Genomic DNA, 18,477 nt, shown 5'->3' with positions numbered 1-18,477 from the left:
TTGTATTTTTAGTAGAGACGGGGTTTCACCATGTTAGCCAGGATGGTCTCGATCTCCTGACCTCGTGATCCGCCCATCTCGGCCTCCCAAAGTGCTGAGATTACAGGCTTGAGCCACCGCGCCCGGCCTAGTCACTGAGAGTTTTAAGGAATAAGTGAAAGGTCATGGTGGCGACAACTGGGAGGAAGGAGGGGCAGTAACACAGAGATGACCGACTGAATGGAGGCCACAACCTGGGAGATAGTCATGCTGATGGATTTGTGGTAGAGTCCAGAAAATGAAGGAAAACTTAAAGGACTGGAGTCCGGGATGTCATGATATAAATTCAGAAGAGTTTTAGGTACTGACAGAGCCTTAGTCTCTAAATCCCTCTGTCATACTATTTTGGCAGAACCATATAAAGGTGTACAGTAAGTCCTCAAATAACATTGTTTCCTTCAGCTTTGTTTCATTGTAACATTGATGAGAAAAAAAAATTGGTTTTGTTTCACTTAAAGTTGCAGTTTCCAAGAACCTATTGACAACATTAAGTTAGACTTACTGTATTATTAACGCAAACACTTGAAATAATATTTCTGTAATTTAATTTCTATGCTTAGGGAATATACCACAGCAAAATTTATTAGCTTGCCATCCATGAAGATAATAAAAAATTGCTTTTCTAATTCTGTAATTCACCAGAACTGTTCATTTTTCTTTTTAGGAACTTATGGATTTTTGTTTCCAAGTTTACAGAATTTGATGCTCGAAAACTGCATAAGTTATACAAGATGGCTCATAAGAAAAGGTCTCAAGAAGAGGAGGTAAAGTACAAATGCAATCCTAATTCATACAAACAAATACCAACTCCACAGAAAAATCTCTTAATTGTTGTTTTTCCACAGGGAGATAGTCACAGAATCATGGGTTATTGCTGGTGCTAATAGTCAAACAATAAGACCAGATGGGTGAAATAGCCAATGTATTGGAGCCTAACATTGTTGAAATTCTGACAAAGAGTGTTTACCCTGTGTTTTTATGTCCTAGAATCATTTGTTCACCAGGTTTTTTCTTACATGTGCATTTTTCTTCTGTACATGTCTTATGGTAGCTTATAAATGTGGCTCCTAGGAAGTAATAGGGTGGTGGGCAGAAAATACTTTTTCTCTTCTTTTCTGGACCATCTGCATGGTGTCCTTCCAGCTTTTGTATGGAAGGGGTCCTGCTATTCACTTGTGAGAGGTGCTTAGAAGTTGCCTGTCCTTTGGAGTAGGGGGATAGGTGCAAAAGTGAAATGGAGGAGGCTGCAGAGGCAATGCTCCTTGTGTAGGTGTGCCCATTTGCGTATCTGCTGACTTGCCACATGGGCTGTACCCAAGTTGGACATTTGGTTCAATTTGTGAGCATTAAATACCACCTCCACTAATGTGTCAGCTCCATGAAGGCAGAGATTTTGTGTCTCTCATCTACTGCTATGTCCTCAGCACATAGAATGGAATAGAATGGTGCTGGGGACAGGGAGGCACTCAGGAGTATTTGTTACGCTGTGCCCAGTGCTGTGTTGGCCTGTGAAGCAGCACCCTCAAGTAATTTATAGTTTAATTTTACGTGGAAGAATATGTTATAGCAGTAACATACAGGAATCATATACTAGTAAGCATTATAAAAAATCTATAAAAGGATAGTCAGGAAAGGCCCTGGAGGGAATGAAATAGTTAGGAAAGGCCCTTTAGAAGGGAGTGAAAATTAGGAAGAGGGACTGAAGTTGGACACATAATAATGAAAGACTTCATTCATTTAGGGATCAGAAATGAGTATAAGTTGAATAACAAAAATGGTGGTGTCCTAATAGTGGGAGTATACATTGTCACAACTTTTCTGGAGGAGAATTCAGCAAGATTTATTAAGACTAAAGCATGCAGTTTTGCTTCCAGGAATTTAGTTTGAGAAGGAGATAGAGATTTAAACATGTTTATAATGGAAATTACTTGGAAGCCCAGCAATCAGAAATACATTCAGTGTGTCCAGGCATGGTGGCTCATGCCTGTAATCCTAGCACTTTGGGAGGCTGAGGCGGGGGTGGATCACTTGAGGCCAAGAGTTCAAGACCAGCCTGTCCAGCGTGATGAAACCTCATCTCTACATAAACTACAAATATTAGCTGGGTATGGTGGCGCATGCCTGTAGCCCCAGCCCCTCAGGAGGCTGAGGTGGGAAGATTGCATGAGACCAGGAGGTAGAGGTTACAGTGAGCTGAGATTGCATCACTGAATGCCTGCCTGGGCAACAGAGTGAGACTGTCTCAAAAAAACAAAAAACAAAACTCAGTAGTTCATGATATATCCATATTGGGAAGTACTAATCAATCATTAAACATAATATTGTAGAAATAAGTATTTACATGGAAAGACTTATACATTAAGTGAAAAATGAATGCCAAATATTTTTGTTTAAAAACTTCTATATAAATACAAAAAGAAGCTTAAAAAATATGTGCCAAATTATTAACAGTAATTCCCTTGCTGGTTAGGTTTTAGGTCACTTTATTCTTTTTATTTTGTGATTTTTTTTTTTTTATCAAACATTTGACTTGTGTGATAAGGAATAATGTTACTCCAACATTCAGATATTTAGCTTGATGACTTTGGCTTAGGAGTTAGTTCCCACTGAACAGTGGAGGGTTTTTTGTTGCGGTTAGCCTTGGAAAGTTGGTAGTCTTGGCTTTACATGGTCCAAGATGATCCTCTGAGAGTGCCATCAGCCTGGGCACCTGTACAGTGCCCTGCACAGTGACATCTAGCGGTGTATGCATGTGTTCTTGCAGGTACTTAGCAGTGATGGTCAAACTCAGCATAAATTCCACTGAGTTCCCCCAGCAAATAGCCTAACAGTGGAATTTATGAGCGTTTTTTGGTTAGGAGGTAGTGAACGGCAGTTCAAAAGTTAAGAAGGACAAGAGGGAGCTATTTAGAGGTGATAGCCTTTATTCTTCTCTGGGGAATTAAGCCTGGGATCTTGAGCTTCTTTGGTTTCCTTTTACTCTTTAGGAGCAAAAGAAGAAAGATGACGTGACTGGGGGTAAGAAACCATTTCGTCCAGAGGCCTCAGGCTCCAGCCGGGACTCTCTGATATCTCAGTCCCATACCTCACACAACCTTCACCCTCAGAAGCCTCATTTGCCTGCCTCCCATGGCCCACAGATGCATGGACACCCAAGAGATAACTACAATCACCCCAACAAGAGACACTTCAGTAATGCAGGTAGGTCATTAAGTGGAGTTTTTAAAAAGGTGCCAAAAAGTAAAAAATTCACATAGCCGTTTCATTTTCCACAGACAGTGGCTGGACTGTTGTGCTTTATTTTCTTCTAACACTTCATTGTCCTCTCTTTTCTTACACTTTATTGTCCTCTCTTTTCTTAATGAGAGAAAGCATGAAATAAAGATCCCAATTTTTTTGTTTGTTTGTTTGAGACTGAGTCTCGCTCTGTCACCCAGGCTGGAGTGCAGTGGCTCACTGCGACCTCCACCTCCTGGGTTCAGGCGATTCTCGTCCCTCAGCCTCCTGAGTAGCTGGGATTACAGATGTGCACCACCACGCTTGGCTAATTGTTAAATTTTTAGTAGAGACAGGGTTTTGCCATGTTGGCCAGGCTGATCTCAAACTCCTGGCCCCATGTGATCTGCCCACCTCAGCCTCCCAAAATGCTGGGATTATAGGTATGAACCACCGCACCTGGCCCCAGGACTATTATTTAAGCTTCAGATAAAGAAGAACCCAGCTAACGTGAACAAACGAAAAAGACTGAGGGAGAAGTTTACATTCTGTATGGCAGTTAAATGATTAAAACTGATAATATTCAAAGAGCTCTTGTAAATTGAGAACAAAACAATAACAATAGAAAAATGGGCAATCAGTAGAGTGAGGAGACAGTCTATGTAAGGGGAGAAAATATTACCAACCATACATCTAATAAGGGGATAATATCCAAACTGTGTAAGGAACTCAACTCCTTATGTAGCAAGAAGGCAAATACTCGACTGAAAAGTGGGCAAAGGACCTGAATAGACATTTCTCAAAAGAAGACATACAAATGGCCAACAGGTATATGAAAAAATGTTCAACATGACTAATCATCAGGGAAATGCAAATTAAAACCATGATGTCAGTTCACACTTGTTAGGATGGCTATTACCAAAAAGTCAAAAGATAAGGGTTGCCAATGTGGAGAAAAGGGAACCTAGCACATTGTTGGTGGGAATGTAAGTTAGTACAGCCATTATGGAAAACAATGTAGAGATGCCTCAGAAAAATCACAGATAGAGCTACCATATTATCCAGCAGTCCCACTACTGGGTATACATTCAATGAAAATGAAATTAGTTACGTTGAAGAAATACCTGTACTTACATATTCATTGCAACATCATTTACGATAGCCAAGATATGGAATCATCTGAAGTGTTCATCAGCAGATGAGCGGATAAAGAAAATGTATATATACACAATCAAATAGTATTCAGCTTTAAAAAGAAGGAAATCCTGTCGTTTGCAACAACATGGATGAATCTGGAGGACATTTATGTTAAGTGAAATAAGAGAGGCACAGAAAGAGGAAAAACTGCATATTCTCACTTATATATGGAATCTGAAAAAGTCAAACTCATAGAAGCAGGGAGTAGAACAGTAGTTACCAAGGTTGGAGGTCAGGGGAGAATTGGGAAGACATTAACAACAGAGATAAAATTTCAGTTAGATATGAGGAATAAGTTGAGAAATCTGTTGTGCAACATGATGACTATAGTTAATGTATTATATTTTTGAAAATTACTAGGAGATTTTAAGTGTTCTTGCCACAAAAAATAAGTGCGTGAGGTAGTGCATATGTTAATTAGGCTGATTCAGCCATTCCATAATGTATATGTATTTTAAAAATTGCATTGTAATCGATAAATATATACAATTTTTAATTGTCAATGAAAAATTTTTTACAGCCTGGGCAACATAGACTCCATCTCTAAAAAGTGCGAAAATTAGCTGGGCATAATGGTGTAGTAGTCCCAGCTACTTGGCAAGCTGAGGTGGGAGAATTTCTTAGGTCTGGGAGGTAGAGGTTGCGGTGAGCCAGGATTGCACCACTGCACTCCAGTCTGGGCGATAGAGTGAGACACTGTCTCAAAACAAAACAAAAATTGCAGTTTTGAAACAAAACTCAAAGGAATCCATATTGAATTAAAATTTTGGAAATTCGATTAGAAAAGGTTAACTCTGTAGAGCTTATCCATTGTTTTAAAACAAAATGAGCAAAAGTTATGAATTAGTTCATATAAAAGAGAAAATTCAAATGGCCAATATGACAAGATGACCAACCTTGCTACTAGGGAAATATAAATTAAAGCAACAATAGGTTAACCAATTTTTTTACCCATTCAGATCATCAAAAATTGAAAAGGGAAATACACACCAATTGCTAAGAAAGTGAATTGCTATAACCTTTTCAAAAATAATCTGGAAACCCACTCTGCAGGTTCTCTGTTCCTCCAGCAGTGGTCCGTGCCTGGGAAAGACCCAGATCCTTAGCCTCTTGCTGGTGCTCAGGATCACAGATCTCTTCAGTGGTGACAGAAGTCATCTCTTATCTCTGAGGTTTTCTGCTCTGTGGAATCTTAGTCCTTCTAGTCCTCATTGCCTTAGCTGCTCTTTGATGCCTTTAACTTTTTTTTTTTTTTCCCGGGGGAGATGGAGTCTGTCTCTGTCACTCAGGCTGGAGTGCAGCGGCACGATCTTGGCTCACTGCAACCTCCACCTCCCGGGTTCAAGCGATTCTTCTGCCTCAGCCTCCCGAGTACCTGGGATTACAGGCACACACCACCATGCCGGGCTAATTTTTTTTTTTTTTTCTATTTTTAGTACAGACAGGGTCTCACCATGCTGGCCAAGCTGGTCTTGAATTCCTGACCTCAAGTGATCCATTCACCTCGGCCTCCCAAAGTGCTGGGATTACAGGTGTGAGCCATTGTGCCTGGCCTTAAACACGTTCTTTTTAATCTTCCCTTTCTCATTGTTTTTAGCAGGATGTAAATCTGCTACATGCTACCCTGCCTGGAAGCATAAGTTCTATGTTCTGTAATCTTAAACATCTGAGTTCAAAATTATTTCATCACTATTTTGTTGAGGGAAAAACAGTTAATGACTTTGCAGAATGATTGGGAAATGTTTCCCTGTTCTTAGACCTAGTTGCATTAGTTATACTGGCTTTTTTCTAGTATTAGGCTGTTTCTGTGTTTTTCATATGATATCACTTACTTTATATTCTGAATCCTTTAAAATAACTTCTTACTAAATGCATTCTTTTATTTAAACTTTGGATTCCTCACCCATCTTTTTAATAGCTCAATACTTTGTAACCTGTGATTTACCTCACAGAAAGTTTAAGAAGAAAGAAAATCTGTTTGATTTACTCTAGAAACAATGAATTAGCTTGAGTTTTAAACATCTCTATAAAACCACAGATATTGATATCCTGTTAGAGATCTCATTTGATTTGAAGCCATCTTCAAGTGATCCTTTGCATGTTTAGAAGGTGTCTCTTTTTTATGTTATTTGTTAATTCTTAGGGTGAATAGTCAAAAGTTTTTTACTTTGTGGTACTCTCATCTGATTTGCCCAGATCAGCAATGAATTTAAGCCACTGGTTGACTGTACATCATATTAATGCTATCAGTTTTCTAAGCTGGGCACTTCCTTAATGGTGTTATTCTTCAACTCTGTAGAAAAAAGCTAGAAGGCCAGCAAAATGAGTAGAGACATTTATTTGGTAGCATGTCTTTGATCTTAACATAATTACAGACAGAAGATGGATTTTTCCGTGAGGTCATAGGTTCCTTTGGTTAGTCCTCTGTATTAGTTTCCTATGGCTGTATATAACAAAGTACCACAGACTAGGTGGCTTAAAACATCAAACATTTCTTTTCTCACATTTCTGGAGACCAGGAAGTCTAAAAATTAAGGTGTCATTAGGGTTGGTTCCTTCTGGAGGCTCCGAGGGAGACTCTGTTCTGTGCCTCTCTTTTGCCTTCTGGTGGCTACCGGAAGTTCTTGGTGTTCTTAACTCATAGGTGCATCATGCCAATTTCTGCCTCCATGTTTGCATAGCCTTTCCTATGCATAGCCTGTCATATCTCCCTCTGCCTTTATTTTGAAAGCATGCCTGTCCTGGAATTTATAGCCCAACCTAAATTCAGGGTGATCCCATCTAGAGATTTTTAACTTAATTACATCTGCAAAGACCTAGGTAAAATTTTTTCACACTCACAGGCTCTGGGTGGACATGATATTTTGGTAGCCACAATTTAACTCTCCATCCCTGGACTTCTGTGTCCTCACTACATTTTCTGATTCAAGCGAGTGTGATTCTTTTCCTTAGGAGAAAAGGCAGGCTACAGAAGTTAAAAGGATTATAGTCTGGCCTTATCCTTAAGAGACAGAACACTGATCCAAGCTCAAAGTTAGAGAAATTACTTTTTTATAGGAGGTGGTCCATTTTTGTGTGTGTGCATAATAGGGAAGAATAATAGAATCAGTGAGTGTAGTCTGGAGAGATTTTCAGAGATCAGGCACAGCAGGTACCAGCAGGTGAAATAAACATTAGATGTATAACCAGAGGATATTACCTTGCAGCTGTGAAACTCAGCAGTATCATTTTCTGAATTAGTTTGGTTTCGATGTTAAGAGTTTGCCACAGATTGGAAGGTTAAACAGGTATGGAGAGTGAAAAGCGGTAGTTCTTAAAATTTCAGAAGGAGAGGAGTAGTAAATTTTGCCTTAAAATCTTGTTGGAAAGAATGTTTAGGAGTCATTACTGATATGTTAGCAGCAACAAGACCAAGAAGAAAGAAATTTAATGTCTGTATATAACATGTGTCAGACTTTCATTTGGAACTTCAGCAAAGTAGTGCTTATTTCAGCAGCATACCTAAGAAAATTGGAACAATACAGAGAAGATTAGTATGGAAGAAAATAAAGATAAAAAATAAAGCTGGGCGTGGTGGCCCACAGCTGTAATCCCAGCATCTTGGGAGGCTGAGGCGGGCAGATTACCTGAGGTCAGGAATTCGAGACCAGCTTAGCCAACCTGGTTTAACCCTGTCTCTACTAAAAATTCAAAAATTGGACAGGCGTGGTGGCGGGTGCCTGTAGTCCCAACTACTCGGGAGGCTGAGGCAGGAGAATTGCTTGACCCAAGAGGTGGAGGTTGCAGTGATCTAAGATTGTGCCACTGCACTCCAGCCTGGGCAACAGAGCAAGACTCTATTTCCAAAAAAAAAAAAAAAAAATTGTAGTGAAAGTGAAATTCGTCCATTTCTTGCAGTTGTCAGATCATTCTTTTCTTTTCCTGCAGATCGAGGAGACTGGCAGAGGGAAAGAAAGTTCAACTATGGTGGTGGCAATAACAATCCACCATGGGGAAGCGACAGGCACCATCAGTATGAGCAGCACTGGTACAAAGACCACCATTATGGGGACCGGCGACATATGGATGCCCACCGTTCTGGAAGCTATCGACCCAACAACATGTCCAGAAAGAGGCCTTATGACCAGTACAGCAGTGACCGAGACCACCGGGGACACAGAGATTATTATGACAGGTATGCGAAAGGCTGTGAGACACCAGGTGCCCACCTTTGCCAGGAGCTGTTTCTAGGGAGAAAGTGACGTATACATGAATGTATTTATCTATGAAATGACTGGAGATCTCATCGTGTGTCAGCCACAGGGAATCCCATGTCTTAGTTATAGGTTTTATGTTTTATTTTCTGGGTCATAGGGAGCACACTTCACCTGTGAAGGAAAAGAGTTTTCTGCCGTCTTCTGAGGAAATCAAGTCAAGTGGTCGCCATAAAATGTTGGAGTCAGCAACCAAAAGTATTAAGCTCTGTGCGAGGCTGTCAGCCACACTAGGTGTCAGGGATCCCAAGATGGGTACCAACCCGTGGTCCTTACCTGCCACGAGCCCATAATTGAAGAGTTGAAGCCTTTCGAAGCTGCACCCTCTTTCCTTCAGTACAATACCACCGGTAGTACAATGAGTCAGAGCTTTACATTGTGAGAGTAGCAAGTCCAGGGAGGGTTAAAGAGGTTTTATCTGTATTTCCTAATTTCAAATCTTGGATAATTTAACCTCATAGCAGCTTTGGTTTTCCCTGGGCTGATGATGTGCATCATTTGCACTGTACCTTGAATTTAAAGTGGGAAAATTTCATATACATGTCTCAAAGTCCTGCTTTGTTTTTGGAAGAACTGGTAACAGCAGGCTGCATTAGCAGAGAGCTGTAGCTGAGTAACCGCCACCTTCTTAGGAGTCTGCCCCTCACTCCCACCCTTCTCTGTTGTCTGGACCCAGTGGGCACTTGCCCTGCATTCCTCTAGTAGGTCTGTATTTCTCTTTGGTTTCACTTTTCTTTTGCCTGAAGGACTTTTTCTGCTGGTGATAAAATTCTTTCAGTGTTTGTATGTATGCCTGAAAATGTATTTTGCCTTCATTTTTGAAAGCAGTTTTTGCTGAGTATACATTTTTATTTTTACAGTTTCTTTCAGTACTTTAAAGATATACTTCTGCTATGTACTTGCATTGTTTTGTGATGAAAAATCTGTCATCCTTATCTTTGTTTGTCTTTACGTAATGTTCCTTTTAAAAAAATCACTGATTATGATGTGCCTTGGTGTATTTTTCCTTGGTTTCTTGTGCTTGGAAATTTTTGAACTTCTTGGATCTGTAGGTTTATTGTTTCCATAAAATTTGGAAATTTTTACAATCTTTTTCAAATATTTTTTCTGACTCCCCACTCTCTCCTTCTTTGGAGATTCTCATTACACCTATATTAGCTTGCTTGAAGTTGTCTCACAGCTCACTTGTATTCTGTTGACTTTTTAAAAATTATGCTTTCTCTGTGTTTCATTGTGGATAGTTTCTATTGCTACCTCTTCAAGTTCACTAATACGTTCCTTTGCAATATCAAGACTGCTGTGAGGCCCATCCAGTGTACTTTGCATTTTATACATTGTAGTTCTATCTCTAAAAGTTCAGAAAGTTGTATTTGGGTCTATATATATATTATATATACACACACACATATATTTTATATATATATATGTTCTGTCTCTAACCTTTTAAAACCTGGAACACAGATGTAACGATGGTTTTGATATCCTTGTCTGCGAATCTTACCACTTGGGTCAGTTTCAGTTGATACCTCCTCACTGTGGGTCTTGCTCCCTGGTGCTTTCTGTGCCTAGTAATTTTTGGTCAGATGACAGATGTAACATTTACCTTATTGGGTGCTGGATATTTCTGTATTCCTGTAAGTATTCTGGAGCTTTGTTATGAGTTGCAGGTTATTTGGAAGCAGTTTCCTTCTTTCAGGTCTTGCTGTTAAGATTCGTTAGGTAGAACCAGAGCATTGCTCAGTCAAGGGCTGATTGCCCACCCCCAAGGTGAGGAGCCTCATTGCACTCTACCCAATTGCATTAGTCTGTTTTGCAGGAATACCTGAGGCTGGATAATTTATAAAGAAAAGAGTTCTATGTGGCACACAGTTCCGCAGGCTGTACAAGCATAGCACCAGCATCTGGTTGGCTTCTGGAGAGGCCTCAGGGAGCTTTTACTCATGGTGGAAGGTGAAGTGGGAGTAGGTGTCCCATGGCAAGAGGGAGCAAGAGAGAGAGGAGGAGGTGCCAGCCTCTTTTAAAGCACCAGCTCTCACATGAACTCAGAGAACTCACTCATTATCACAAGGACAGCACCAAGCCATTTATGAGGGATCTGCCCAAACACCTCCCACTACAACATTGGAGGTCACATTCCAACATGAGATTTGGAGAGGACACATACCCAAACCATATCACTAGTGCCTCTTGAATCTGGAGGTCTTTGGTGTGACTGGTGGCAACAGGCATGATGCCAGTTCTTTGTGAGCACAGGGCACTATTATCTTTAGTCTTTTTGGGTGTTTTTTTCCCAGGCCTTGGGTAGTTTCCCCACATACACATCATAAGCAGTATTCAGCTGTATACTTGGGAATCCTCTATAGATCTTCAAACTTCTTTCTCTGCAGAACTGTCTTCTCTCATGCCATGTCCTATGAACTCTGGCCACCTTGGTTCCCCATCCCTCACCTTGGGAAGCCAGCTGGTGTCTTTCTGGGTTTCCTTCTTCCTGTGTCACAGATTGAGGACTATCTCATGATAGTGAGCAGGAGCAGTTAAAAGGCTCATTTCATTAGTGTCCATTCCTCAGAGATCACTGTTCATTGCCTGATGTCTGGTGTCCTGAAAACCACTGTTCTATACGTTTTGTCCCTTTTGGCTGTTTCAGGCAGGAGGGTAAATCTAGTCCTTGTTGTTCCATTTTGACTGGAACTTGAAGTTGCTCAATTCTTCCTCCCTCTCTTTCTTGCATTGAGGTGAAATTCATATTACTTAAAGGAACTATTTTAAAGCGAACAGTTGAATGACCTTAGTGCATTTATAATATTGGGCAGCCACCACTTCTGTCTGGTTCCAAAACACTTTCATCACCCAAAGAAAACTCTATAACCATTAAATAATCCTTCCCCATTATTCCCTCTCCCCAGCCTCTGGCAACCACCAGTTTGCATTCTGTCTCCCTAGATTTGCCTATCCTAGACATTTCATATAGAAAGAGTCATACAATATGTGACTTTTTGTGTCTAGCTTCTTTCACTTAGCATAATGTTTTCAAGCTTCATTCATATGGTAGGGTTCATTCATCAGTACTCATTCCATCTTATGGCTGAATAATATTTCATTGTATGGATATACCACATTTTGTTTATCCACTCATCTGTTGATGGACATTTGAGTTGTTTCCATCTTTAGGCTATTGTGAATAATGCTGCAGTGAAGATTGGTATACAGGTACTTGACTACCTGTTTTCAGTTTTGGATATGGACCTAGGAGTGGAATTGTTAGTCATATTCTTTACATTTTCAGGAAACACCAAAATGTTTTCTATGATGGCTGAACCATTTTACATTCCTACTAGCAATGTATAAGAGTTGAAGGTTTTCCTTATCTTTGCCAACACTTACTTCCTGTTTTTTTTGTTTTTTGTTTTGTTTTTGTTTTTGTTTTTGTTTTTTTGAGACAGAGTCTTGCTCTGTCGCCCAGGCTGGAGTGCAGTGGCCTGATCTCAGCTCACTGCAAGCTCTGCCTCCCGGGTTCACGCCATTCTCCTGCCTCAGCCTCCCGAGTAGCTGGGACTACAGGCGCCCGCCAACACGCCCGGCTAATTTTTTTGTATTTTAGTAGAGACAGGGTTTCACTGTGTTAGCCAGGATGGTCTCGATCTCCTGACCTCGTGATCCGCCCGTCTCGGCCTCCCAAAGTGCTGGGATTACAGGCTTGAGCCACCGCGCCCGGCCTGTTTTTGTTTTTTTAATGAATATAGCCATCTTGATGGGTGTCAAGTAGTCTCATTGTGGGCTTGAATTTGCATTTCCCTAATGATTAATGATATTGAGCATCTTTTCATGGTTTTTTTGGCCATTTGTATATCTTCTTTGGAGAAATGTCTGTTCAAATCCTTTGCCTGTTTTTGAGTTGGGTTATTTGTTTTTGTTGTTGAGTTTTACTAGTTCCTTTTTTAATGGTATCATGAGTAGTTTACCATGGTCCAAGCTAAAAATTTTAATACTGTTCACACTGAGTTGATTTTTAAGAGAATTTTATTAACTAGTCACTTACTTGTTGCATATTTAGGTTGATGGTGTTATTAATAACTTACAAAATAATTTCTGTGGCTCTTTATCTCATGGGCTGGGTCCAGGAATATGGAAATGTTTATGGATCTTACCAGATTTTTCCTAAAGGGAGTGAGTTTGCAAAGCCATCAAGTGTGTACTTGTGTCACTGCACACTTGAGGCTTATTTCATAGGATGTGTTATGCTAGTAAGTATAAAATGACTCTTTGTTATTAATGTTTTTGATTCCTGATAATGTGAGCATTTGTCCTTGAGTCCGTTTGTAAGTGTCCTTGAATATGAGTATATGAGGAAGAGCCAAGTGGGTGGTGAAGAGAAGTGGATGAGAATTTGGCTTCAGTCTTTCGACTAATTCTTGCATCTCTATTTCAGGCACCATCATGACTCCAAGCGGAGGAGATCCGAAGAATTTAGGCCTCAAAATTACCACCAGCAGGATTTCCGACGAATGTCTGATCACCGCCCCCCTATGGGCTACCATGGCCAGGGACCCTCAGACCATTACCGCTCTTTCCACACAGACAAACTGGGGGAATATAAACAGCCTCTACCCCCATTGCACCCTGCAGTCTCAGATCCTCGCTCACCCCCTTCTCAGAAATCTCCTCATGATTCCAAGTCACCCCTGGATCATAGGTCTCCTTTGGAGAGATCACTAGAACAGAAAAACAACCCAGATTATAACTGGAATGTTCGGAAAACATAAAGGACAGCTCGTAAAGGAGAGAGTAAGAGTCACCAAACACGTGGATATTTTTGGTCTGATCCTACAGTAGCCAGTTATCTAGACCAGTAAGTGGAGTTTCGGACACGCTGCTGCTGTCAACTCACTGGCTGAAGGAGCACTTCAAGGAATGGGAGGCCTTTCACTGGGTCCAGCTCTGATTTGGGTCACCACTCCTGCACTTTGGCAGCCCATCCCATTCCAGCCTAGTTCTGGCCTCCCACTTTGATGGGCACTTGAAGGAGGAGCTGACTTTGTGTATACCAGCTTCACTGGGATGTGTTTCCCCAGTCAAGGAATAGGGATCTTCAGAGTCATGAATGTTTTCTTGCCAGAATCAGTGTTCCCAGGACCTTAGTGCGTCACTGGGGCAGGAACTGGTGCATGGAGGCTGCTGGGACCTGATGTTACAGTGTGTGATTTGGTTGATTTGGTTCATTCTGACATGATGGATGCTGCTGATGGGGAGTGGGGAGTTGGGGCAAGTGGGTGGGGACAAGCATAGGACTTGAAGGGGAGCAGGTACACCCCTCACATGTGTTCTTGGGAGAAATGATACACTCGGCCTCATTATGTGAAACCTGTGGGCAGGGTTGGGGTGGGGAAGTAGAGAGAGGGCAACAGCTTCCACAACTGCTTTCTCTCTGCCAACACTAATTTTCCCACACTGTCTTTGTACATTTCAGAGGTTTGGTCTCCAGAGTGGGCCTCCTTTCCCCACTGTGCCAGGGAAAGTAGGTCGCTCTGGATGACTTTTGAGTACTGTGAGTTAGGCAACACTGACTCCAGCATGGGTGTTACTTGACTGGGGAGTAGGCTGAGGGAGAAGTAGGGGGGGGTGGGGGGGGGAGTAGTGTGGCCAGAGAACTGGAATCCCTGGTGGATTTCTGATTCCTATGGTGAGAAGGAAAACTACAGGACCTGGAGAAGGGGATGCAGAGGCAGGCCTGCTGACCAGTTTGTTGCTGGCAATCACAAAGGTGGGGGTCCTGGTGCAGGCAGTGAACAGGCTTCTAATGTGGGGTTCAGTAGTGCCAGCAAGTGGGGGAAACTTTCAGTATTGGGCTAGGTCAACACTTCCTGCTGCATTTTCCTTCCCTTTGCACAGCTTGAAGAAATAGATTGGACAGAATCACACATCATGTGGTGGGCAGATGGAAATAAGTACCTGTGGTGAACAAGTTTCTACTGTAGTTGGAGATCATTAGAATTGAATTCAGTTTCTCTTAGAATATAATCAGGTATAGACCTAAGTTAAACTTTTTCCCAAACAGGGAGCATCCAAAGACACAGTGACTTGAGCTATAGATAGTAAGAATCACACTAGAGTTGAACTGAGTCAGGTTTAGGAAGCAAGTTGGTTGCATCAATTAAGCAGGCTCTTTTCAATTTACTGATGCTGAGGCCTTCAGTTTTACCATTCTCAGTGGAGCTTGCCAGTATTGTTGAAGTATCCAAAGGCCTTTCTAGATGGAGACAGAATAACTGACTTGAACATACAGTGTGCCTGTAAGTGTCCAGGCTCAGAGCTGGTGAAAACCCTTCTGTTAGGCATGTGCAGCATTAAACTCCCTGAAGTAACTTGTGAGGACTTCAGTGCTTGCTGGTGTTCTGGGCAGCACCATGAATGCCTTTACCAAGACATGCTGCGTTGTATCCTCCAAATGAAGCAGATGTGGCTGTGATGTGGCCCTTGCTCCTGCTACACAGAGCATTGCAGGACTGGCCTGTGCGGTTTCCAGATGAGGGTCTGGATCCTGAAAACTTGTGTTGAGAGCTCAGTGGACCCACTCACCTTACTGAACCCTCATAGTTGTTGGGGTTCAGCCTGGATTTGTAGCACACATGCGCTGAAGCAAAGCCCTGGTGACTGCATGAGCCACCTGACCACAGTCCTCCCATGGAGGGCCTGCTGTGATGCTCAGTAGAGAGGGCAGGGCATGTGTCTCCACTTAGGCCACACAGTGATAAGGAAACCACAGATGGAGCTGCTTGCTGATCATATTGACTCTAGCCCATGTTTGCTTTGCCCAAGCCAAAGAGGAAGGTTAGGTTGGCTTGTCAAGCCCTTGAGCAATGGGAGATAGGGTGGGAAGGAGATGAGCCCCTGCAGAGAGTTGGTTCGTGTCCTCCAGGAATGAAAGGAGGGGCAATGGAGTCACCAGAGGCCCTGCATTTCCATCAGGGTTTCCACAGTCATCAGGGCTTCTCTCGAGTCGCTGATAGATGTGAGTTATGCCCAAAGATGTCTTATCATGAGGAAAAAGGAACTTCCTTTTGTTCACATTCAGGACTGACTGTTAGTGCCATATGAAGTAGCAAAAGGCGGTATCGGCCAGATCAGTGTTACGTTGATCGTAAAATTACAGTGTCCCCATTAGACAACTGGTTTAGGTGCTGAAGTATGTTTGAAGAGTGTGTTGGGAAAAAGGAAGCATTTCTTCATCGATTTAAATCAATATGAATATTATATGCTTAAATAAACAAATTTGCACAGGTAAATTCTCTCACTTGTGAATGGGAGAAGCTGCCCCAGGAATCTGTGAGGATGGTATTCCCTGGAGCCTGGCTTTGAAAGATTTCATTGTTTGTAGAAATAACGGGTTGAGGAAGAGGGATTTAGCATCACCTAAAACCTGCACGTGAATAAGGGTTGACATGATACACTATGGCCTTAGAAAAGGGCCACATGAAACCCCAAGCTAATCACTGCGGTCTTTCAGAGCCGGACAGACAGGTGCCAGCAGAGCCCGGGGCTCGCTCTCCTTTCAGTCATTCCTTAGCCCTTCAAAGGGAAGCCCAAACACTTTGCACGCTGTGCTGCAGACATTCTGGCCTGGTGTGTCTGAAAGTTGCATCAGTCCTCACGGTGCAAACACGGTTTATTTAGGAAGTCACATAATGACACTGAAATCCTACAGACCAAAATCCACTTGTCAGCAGGAGCAGCAGCCCAGGCCCAGCACCAGCGGTCTTCCGGCTCCTCTGAGGGCTGCCATGTTGGGCGAGGGGAGCCATGCCAAGGGTCCAGGCTGCTTTAGGCCATCTGTGCCCCACTCACCTGGGGACAGATGGTTTTTCTTTATTGTAAAATTGTGGACTTTTAAAACCTGTTGACTAAACAGTAATTAATTTATATTTGTGAAAAATGCCACTGTCCTAGTGATTTCTGATGTAAATAATGTTGTTTATATAGTATGTATTAAATTTTCCTACATTGTAAAACTGCTGTACTTTTGATTCTTGTATATTAAAAAGTGTTACTGAGGATTTTTAGAATTGGGCTAACACGTTGCATTGCATTATGGTGTGAGCTGTGTGACTAGAGATGCCTCCTTTTCTCCCTTCCCTCGGTTGCTGGGTCACATCCAGATTTTTTGACAGCTTGTGAAGTGGAGCCTTTTAAAGTTGCATTTCCCTCTCTCCAGGAGCAGTTGCATTGTCGCGTACAAGCCTTAACACCACAGGTATCTAAGCTATTCCTGAGTGTGCCATTGCTGAGGTGAACAGCTTCCTAGCCGACTCCAGGCCATGGCCCACAGGTCTGCACTTGAGGGAGGACCCTAAGTTGCCGAAACGTAGTTAATTCCTGTGGGTTAGTCCTGCCTGGGAGGATCCAGGGAGACCTAGCGGGGCCACCCCCTCTACCCTGAAGGAAATAACACTGCCGGCCTGTAACTTTGAGGGTAATTTAACAGATGGGGGTCAGGGGGGTGGCATTTTATGATGGAAACACTGACACACACGTTAGCTCTAGCGTTCTGGCACGGGGCAGGCCCAGCTCTGGCGCAGCCCAGACGGAGGAAGGGTAGCACAGCCTGCGGGTGGAGATCTCGGTCTGAATAGGGGTTAAAGTTTGCCCAGATCCACGATTTTCACTCATGTTTTGGTGACTTTGAGACTAAACTAAATCCCTGTGAAGCTCTTAAATCTTGATACCAAATAAGCCATGTGTCTACTCAGAGCTGAGGGGTCAACTCCTGTGACTGCTCTGTCAGCCCAGGGGACTTGGATGCAGGGGCCCTTGCCAGGCCTGGCCTGTGCTGGAGCCGGAGGCTGGGATTTTTAGTTCATGTAATTCTTGAGAAAGACGAAGACAAGCTCAGGGCTCTTCGTGCCCATAAAGAAACAACTCACAATCATGTTGTAACTCATGACTCAGCTGGAACGATTTGGGGAAACTTTAAGAACAAGTACTGCAATAATCAGCTTATTATGATTTACAATAGCAACAAGGCTTTGAAACTGCCAGCTGCCAAAACGCCTGCCTTTTACTGGAAGCGGCCGGCCCAAGGCCCCTGCCTCCTCCCTCCTCCCTGGCGGGGCCTCGTATGCCTGGCATCATGGCAAGCCCTCCTCAATTAGCGCCAACAGAAAGGTCACTTAGTGAAACCCATGTCCCTATAGTTTGCCAGACCAGAGTCAGCTCCAGATTCCAACCTGTGGCTTTTAAAGGAGCAGGACCAGCTCTGATGTAAGGCTTTGCCTTCACTGAAGCCCCGTGCACCAGTCCTTTCTATCATATCTTATGGGAACCATCTGGTCTCCCAGCCCACCTCGAATTTCTTCTGATCAGTGAGCGGGTGGGGAGGAGAAGGTGCGGCTGGATTAAATGAAAGCTCCATCCTGCAGAAACCTGGGCGCTAATTGAGGAGCTGTCCCCGTTGCTGCTGGTGGGACCCTCCCCCAGGCTCAACGTCTTGGGGATGTTCTGGTCAGTTCTGCGGATGTGTGATGTGGTGGATAAGAATGTGCTCAGGCCACCTGGTTTTGTGCTGAGCCTCCTGCTGTCTGGCTTTGTGTGGGAACATGGACAAGTCCATGGCCTACAGGCTTCTTACCTCAGAGATGGGCAGAACAATACCCACTTACGGAACATCACACGTGACCGTTCTCTTAATTTCCTTAGTGACCTAAGAAGGAATTGTTGCTAAAACACAGGCCCTATTCACCACAGGCACTGTGGTGGCCCTTGGAGCGTGGGGGGCTAT

The 18,477-nt window shown here is 42.8% G+C and overlaps 1 protein-coding gene across 5 annotated transcripts in view; it reads left to right on the top strand.

Annotated features, from left to right (window-relative positions):
* Positions 1–16,771, top strand: part of CHD2 (chromodomain helicase DNA binding protein 2) — a 178,359-nt gene extending 161,588 nt beyond the window's left edge. For 4 of the 5 annotated variants that reach the window (XM_023220854.2, XM_023220852.2, XM_023220856.2 and 1 more), the window contains 4 exons: positions 704–803; positions 3,027–3,240; positions 8,380–8,626; positions 13,135–13,468. In XM_023220854.2, coding sequence (XP_023076622.1) covers positions 704–803; positions 3,027–3,240; positions 8,380–8,626; positions 13,135–13,468 — 895 coding nt within the window. Of the gene's footprint in view, positions 1–703; positions 804–3,026; positions 3,241–8,379; positions 8,627–13,134 lie in introns of all 5 variants that reach the window. The other variant, XM_023220850.2, reaches the window with a different exon arrangement.
* Positions 16,772–18,477: the final 1,706 nt, after the last annotated feature.

This window comes from Piliocolobus tephrosceles, chromosome 6 (assembly GCF_002776525.5).
Source record: "Piliocolobus tephrosceles isolate RC106 chromosome 6, ASM277652v3, whole genome shotgun sequence".
In the NCBI taxonomy this organism is placed as follows: Eukaryota; Metazoa; Chordata; class Mammalia; order Primates; family Cercopithecidae; genus Piliocolobus; species Piliocolobus tephrosceles.
This window is presented reverse-complemented; position numbering and strand designations above follow the sequence as displayed.